The following is a 7,813-nucleotide window of genomic DNA, read 5'->3' as shown; positions in this document are numbered from 1 at the left end:
ATTCTCCAAAGTTTTACATTTTTTGGAATTTATTTGCTATTTTTAAAGGCACTTCAAAAATCAGTTTTTCTATTCAAAACAGGCTGATACAGTGTTATCAGTCGACTGATGGAAGTTATCAGTCGACTGATAAAAATGCTTAGAATCTTCATTTTGCTTTCTGCATTATTTCAGTCGACTGATGTGTCGACCGATGTCATCGGTCGACTGATGTGTCGACCAATGAGATGTTTTTCAGTTTTTTTAGTTTTGCAGTTTTTGACCAGTTTACTAAATAATTTATTTCTCTCCAATAGGAAGAGATAACCATGAAATTATTTTTGTAACATGTTCATCTACATGTCTAGAATCTTCCCTCAAAATTTAATGATTTTTGGAGATGTTTTACTGTGTCAAATCGATTTTACAAAGTTGGATGTTTCAGCAGTTTTCGGTATCTGTAATGTCTGTGTTCAATCAATTATTTCTCACAATTAGGAAGTGATATTTGAGAAATTATTTTTCTAACTTGTTCATCTATATGTTTATAAACTTTCCTCAAAATTTCATAATTAATGGAGTTCATTTACTATTTTTAATTGATTTTACAAAACAAGATACGCAAAATTCCAGCTCTCTGTAAAATCTGTTTTTCACCAAACGAGGTCATCAGTCGACTGATGTATTTTTTCAGTCGACCAACGACCTCATAATAGCTATAATTTCCAGATTTTGATATATCCGTTATTTTGTCTTTTTTCTTGGTTTTCTTTGGTTTTTGGGCTTTGCCTTATGATCCTATATATACCCCTTGCCCTTTAACTCTTGATCTATTGAAGTTTGATCTACATGTTTTTGAGATTTCTATTGAAGTTTGAGCTTCCAACTATTCTCCCTCCAACTCTTGATCTATTGAGAAGTTTTCTAAACTCTATTTCTAGCTTTTTTATATATTTGATTATCATTGTTATTAAGCTAGAACTACATTGAGTTTAGTTTTGATTTATATCTCTTTGTTCACACACAACCTATTGAGCTTATTGTATTTTCATTCATAGTATAATTTTGGGTTGTGAGATTAGTGACTTAGAGTTGTGTTTAATTGAGTTCTCATCTTGTTAGAGAGAACAATCATTTGTTATATTGTGCTTATTGTGAGATTCACTTTGTAATACACTTGTACACCGAGTGAGGAGTGTGTGGTGAGAGTCGGGGATCGTCCCAAGAGGAGTGGCGTCGGTTGACGTGCCTAGGGAGAGGTTGTAACCGAGCACTTGAGGGAGATACGGCTAGGTCCAACACTTAGTAGGTGTAGAATGGGATTACAATAGTGTGTTGATTGTAAAGTTTTCGGTTAGCTAGAAAACCGAGTGTGAGGTGTAAACGTTGTTCGGGTGAACGTAGAAAACCCGGTTTATAGTGGATTTCTCCCCGGGAGTGGGGAGCGGAGACGTAGGACGAAAGGTCCGAACTCCGTGATCATATTGCTTGTTTGAGTTTGTCTTTGGCGTATTTATTTTTGCATTTATCTTATATCGCCAATTGTGCATTGCTCATTACCATATCATCCACTATCTTGTTTAGATTATCTACCCTTGTGTTGTTTATATATCCTTGCACATACATTGCCTATATCTCATTATTAGGATATATATTGTTGTTCATATTGTTTATCCTAGCTTACAAATATTGTTGTATTTTATACTTGCTAGGATAACTTATTAATTAATTTTAATTGGTATTTAATCGGATTAGATTAGCACAACACCCTAATCACCCCCCCTCTAGGGTCTAACAATTACTCCTCAAATAACTTGAATTGACTTCTAAAGGACGTGCTGACGGGTTTAGCATTCTCCATGTTGAATCTCTGAAATACCTTCTCAATGTATTCAGCCTAACTCAACTTTAACGTCCCTTCGGCTTCATCTCGACTGATTCGCATCCCAAAAATTTACTTCGCTACACTCAGATCATTCATAGCAAACTCTTTCGGCAATTACTTCTTCAACTTGTTTATCTCTTCTAAATATGGTCCTGCAACTAATATATCATCAACATACAATAATAAGACGATATAGCTAGAATCGAACCTCTTGAAGTAACAATAATGATCTGAATTACATCTTTCATAACCATTGCTATGTATGAAGCTATCGAACTTCATGTACCACTGTCTCGGAGCCTGTTTTAAACCGTACAAGCTCTTCTTAAGCCTACAAAGCATCTCTTTATTTCCTTCTTTTACAAAACCAACAGGTTGTTTCATGTAGATTTTTTCATCCAAATCACCATGAAGCAATGCAGTCTTCACATCTAACTGCTCAATGTAGAGATTTTTAACAGCTACTAAGCTCTACACCACTCTGATGGTTGTAAGCTTCGCGATAGGAAAAAATATCTTCGTATAATTCACTCCTTCCCGCTGTTGGAATCCTTTCACAACTAATCTGACCTCGTACCTCTTGCTTCCATCACTTTCCTGTTTGACTCGATAGACCTATTTATTATGTAAGGTTTTCTTCTGTACATGTAGCTAGGCTAACTCCTAAATCTCGTTCGAGTGTAGAGAATTCATCTTTTCTTGTATTACATGCTCCCACTGCTGAGATTCACTAACTTGCATAGCCTCCTCATAGCATTCTGGTTCTTCGCTATCTGTCAAAAGCAAGGTTTTAAATATCGGATATCGAAAAAATATCGGATGGCCAAAATTCGTTTCGGATTGCGGATATCGGGGATATGTGGTAAATATCAGAATGCAATAATGAATGTTTACATACATAGTATAATGTATTATAATGTAATCTCAACATATATAATAAAATTTAAGCATACAAAATATGAATAATATATGTTTAGGATCACTAATCAACCTTCTAAAACAAATAAAAGTGCAAAGCAATGTTGCAACATTCGATCTGCTTTTTTAGAGCAAAATGTCATTTGATATAATGGAAAAATCTTGATATCTCACCCAAAAATTCCAAACACGGTATATTATTTTGTAACAAGCTATATAAAAAGATATATTGGTCCACATATCGGCTAATATATCGATCATATCGGGGATTTATCACTTAAAATAGCCAAAAAGCAGTAAAGGATATTTAAAGACCATATCGGTTGCGGCAAACCCTGTAAAAGGATATATCGGGGGATATATCAGGCCATGTCGGGGATATTTAAAACAATAGTCAAAAATAAGTAATCAAGTGATGAAAAATATCTGAGATTCGGTTTGAGTACTTTGGATATCCTTCTAAGCTCCACGCCCTGGGTAGTAGTCTCTGCACCTGGAGTCTCTTCCGTTCTTCGGTCAGAACTGATACTGTCTCCCTCATCTGAAAGTTCCTTCAAATCCATATACTCGGATCCACCTATATTCTTATTGTTTCTCCCACTTCTTTGGCTATCATTGGTATTATCTTTGTTCTTGTACACCACCTCTTCATTGAATATCACATCTTTGCTCATGATGATTTTTCTGTTCTTCTCATCCCAAAGACGATATCTGAACTCATCAATATTGTATCCAATGAATGTATATTTCTGTGACTTAGCTTCTAGCTTGCTCCTGATATGATCACTGATATGAACATATGTCACGCAACCAAATACTTATAAATATGAGAGATTAACCTTCTTGTCACTCCAAACCTTTTCTAGAATCCCAAAATCCAATGGAAGTGATAGCCCATGATTAATTAAATAAGTTGTTGTATACACCACATCCGCCCAAAATATCTTAGGTAGACCTGCATGTAAACGCATGCTCCTCGCACGATCTGTCAACATCATGTTCATCCTCTCTGCAAGACCATTTCGTTGCGATGTTCCTGGAGTATTTCTCTCTAAACGAATCCCGTTTACACCATAGAACATCTTGAACTCCTCCAGCTCGTATTCTCCATCATTGTCCGATCTCAGACACTTCACTTTCAGATCTGTCTCGTTCTCTACCATGACTTTCCACTTCTTAAAGATCCCGAATACCTCTGACTTGTGCTCATGAAGTATACTCACACCTTCCTCGAGTGATCGTCGATAAAATGTGACATAGTACACCGAACTGTCAAAAGAAGACATGTTAGCTGGACCCCAAATATCTATATGGACAAGCTCTAGCTTCTGAGCTTTAGGTAGTCTTTCACTCTTCTGAAAGCTTACCCTTTTCTGCTTTCTGTATATGCAATCCTCACAAACATCAACTTTAACTGAATCGATGTCGGTTAGTTTTTCATGTGAGTATAGAATCTTCATACTCTTATCACTCATGTGTCCCAGCCAATTGTGTCACAGATATGCACTCTTCTTGCCAGTTGTAACTGCGAGGATGTCACTCGCATGTGAATTAAGGTAGAAAGTTCTTGTTTCGTTGCCGCGGGCAACCACCACAGTACCGTTAGAAATCTTTCACGAATCCTCGGTGAATGTTAAAACATAGCTTTCCGCTCCAAGCTGGCCAACTAAAACAAGACTCCTCTTCAGTTTTGATACATGTCTGACATTCTTCAGATTCTACTTAGAGCCCTTCATCTGAATCTACACATCGCCTCTTTCAATAATATTGTAAAGCTCGTTGTCCCCCAAGTACACATTCCCAAAGTCCTCTGCTATATAGTTCTGAAGAAGCTTCCTATTAGAAGTGGCGTATAATGAGGCTTTCGAATCAATAACCCATGAATCGAAGTCGTTGTCCATAGCAAGGATCAATACATCTTGCACGATATGAGTCTCCTGCTCATTCGCATCATTCTTTGACGCTTTGCAGACTGAAGATATATGGTCCTCCTGGCCGCAGTTCCAATATTTCCTTTTGATAGGCCTAACTTTCGAGTTCAACCTCTACTTCTTCGACTTCGATCGATTTTTGTTCTGATTACCTTTCTTCTAGCTTCGGCCTCTCTGTTCGAGATTTAGGGCTGAATCTGAACCTTTTGATTCGAACGATTTTTTTCTAACCTCCTCGTATAGAATCATGTTTACAACATCGCTCAGTTTTAACTTCTCCTTTCCCGTCGAGTTGCTAATTACGATCACGCAACATGCTCAACTATCCGACAACTACGATAGAATCAATAGGACATGCACTTCGTCATCAAATATAATATCGACGGAGATAAGTTGATCAACGATCGTGTTGAACTCGCTGAGATGTAACGTGAAGGACTATCCTTCTGTCATCTTAAGGTTGAAGAGTGTCTTGACAAGATGCACCTTATTTTAGCTGACAGTTATTCGTACATCTTCGTGAGCGCTTCCAAAAGGCCCACCGTCGCCTTCTCCTTCATTATGTTATGGGTGACTGATTTGGCGAGAGACAACCGGATCTGCCCTACAGCCTTCCGATCTAGTATTTCTCAGTCCTCGTCTGATTCCTTTCTTTCTTTAGCTTTTTCCATCAACGGATAGTAAAGATCCTTCTGGTACAGATAGTCCTCCATCAGCGACTTCCAGTAGGCGAAGTCTGATTCATCAAACGTCTCGATCTTCGATTTGCATTCTTCTGTCACTTCTTTCACTCACAAACTTTGTCGAACGAAGCTCTGATACCAGTTGTTGGGGTTAAACACACAAACAACAACCCGTACCCTTAAGAGTAGGCAAGCAAGAAATCACAGCAAATAAAAGAAAACTTGCAGGAAAGAATGAACAAAAGAAGAAAACACCAGATTTAACAAGGTTCGGCAAACGTGCCTACGTCCTCGGGAGCCACACCAGAAATTCTTTGATTAATTAAAAAAGATTACAATGCTCGCAATAAGCCACTCTCTCTAAGATATCTGATCTTAAAGTGTCATCAAAACCCTCTCAAAAACGTCCTCCCATAACCCTAAAAACGTTTTAGGAAACATATATATATATACACAGTCCAAAAACAGATTCCAACCCGAATCTGGAAACTGTCAGACCCGACTTCGGTCGACCGATAGCATCGCATCGGTCGACTAGTTGATCGCCATCGGTCGACCGATAGTATTGCTTCAGTCGACCGGTCAGAACTCTGTATTTCGTGCACGCTTTCGGTCGACCGTCCCGAAACTCCTGTAGTTTTTCTTGTCTTCACATCGGTCGACCGATGAGCTTGTGTCGGTCGACCGATAAGGTAATTTCTGTGCGGTTTATGATTTTGATTCTAGGTTTGGCTCTCCACTCCCGAAACCAACAGTTACAATCTGCATTTCTAAAGGCCCGAAGCAAAATACAAACAAAACATAGACTCACACGTACGAGCAATTAGACAGTATTCGGTGCATAGAAAATTACCCAGAGTCCATCTTCATATGATGCGCATTGAAGAAGAAGACAGTGGACGGTATCAGCGTAATATCGAAGTACTTGACATAAACCTGCACCTCCTCTGCATCCATATCTACCAACGCTACAACGCCGAACTTCGAGATGTCTCTTGAGGATTTTGCGAGCTGTTCATATAGCAATATTATGGAGGAAAAGAAACCGAGTCTATTAAAAAAAAGAGTTATAAGGAGTAAAAAGTTAATGTAAAAGCTTAAAACGAAACATAATTTATAAATAAATAAAAGTTATCTCGAATCTATGGAACAATTACATGAGTCTAAACCCACATAACGAATCGGGATTATTCACGCATCAGGGCAAAATCAAAGAATTGAAAAGGCAAATAATAACACGGAATGATCGCGAAAAAAATAATAGAGTTTTTTGGGACAATTTTAGGGGAGCTCACGATGTCGTCGAGCTGGAGGCAGATGGGATCAGAGCAGCGGCCGAAGCGGAGGACGAGGACTCTATCCAGGGTGTCCCTTATAATACTGTCTACCTCTCTCTTTGAGCTTAGATTTGGTAACGCGTAGCTCATCCTCTCTCGCCTCCTGATTTATTGGGAGTCGCCTTCAAAGCTTCGATCTCTTCTCCAGCGATTCCGACCACAAGCCACAAGGGAAAGAAAGAGCTTTATTATTGTTGCTTTTTCAGGTTTTTCTGGGCTTCTTACGAGATCTGCTCAAGTTTTGATAATTCCTTAAGTGGGTTTGGTCTGTAGCGGTTAGCCTGTAAACACAGAATTGGGCCTTGGCCGAAAACATTAGTAAAAAAGCCTAAATATTAATAAAACCCTTCTAAACCTTGGACGATCAGCGCTCAGCGATCAGCGGATAATCACCCCCACCTAGGGATGCATTCGGTCCCGATACGGCTCGGATATGACGCTTATCATATTCATATCCGCTTACCCATCTCGGATACTGATACGGATACGGATATATCTAGGTAAGAAAAATTTATAACCATATCCGCTAAAATCGGATACTGTTACGGATATACATACGGATATATAAGCGGATATGCATGCAGATACAAAACAGATATGAGAAAACTAGATAGTATTGAGAAAAACATAGTTCATGTGATACAAAAGAGTTTGTTAATATGTCCATTATAATTGAAAAGTTAAGATTAGACATCTTGATCATCAAAATTAACCACAAATCCATAATCTAATAATCGAAACTATCATAAGAGTATGACTAATATGTATTCGGATATTTCGGATACGGATACGGATATTTCACTACAAAATCATATCTGTAACCATATCCTATCGGATATAGATTTGAGTAACCATATTCGTATCCTAACGGATTCGGTTACGAATATTTTCTTGGATACGGATACGGTTTAGCACCCCTACCCCCACCCCATAACTTTCAAAATATCAGAAAAACCTCATTAATTTGAGAAATTATCAGAAGAACTCCTCTAACTTTACCCTTGACAATGTTAACTAAAGCTTTCACTTGGGTCGGTAGAATTACGTGGGAGATGTTTTTGGCAGTGAAAATTTTGATTC

The 7,813-nt window shown here is 38.2% G+C and overlaps 1 protein-coding gene across 1 annotated transcript in view; it reads right to left on the bottom strand.

Moving 5' to 3' along the window:
* LOC109837587 (thioredoxin-like protein 4B) overlaps positions 1-6,946 on the bottom strand; it is an 18,421-nt gene extending 11,475 nt beyond the window's left edge. Inside the window, exons 1-2 of the mRNA XM_020405900.1 lie at positions 6,692-6,946; positions 6,250-6,407 (exon numbers count right to left, since the gene is read on the bottom strand). Of these exons, the coding sequence (XP_020261489.1) occupies positions 6,250-6,407; positions 6,692-6,823 (290 nt within the window). The 5' untranslated portion in view covers positions 6,824-6,946. The remainder of the gene's footprint in view (positions 1-6,249; positions 6,408-6,691) is intronic.

Source organism: Asparagus officinalis, chromosome 4 (assembly GCF_001876935.1).
Source record: "Asparagus officinalis chromosome 4, Aspof.V1, whole genome shotgun sequence".
NCBI lineage: Eukaryota > Viridiplantae > Streptophyta > Magnoliopsida > Asparagales > Asparagaceae > Asparagus > Asparagus officinalis.
This window is presented reverse-complemented; position numbering and strand designations above follow the sequence as displayed.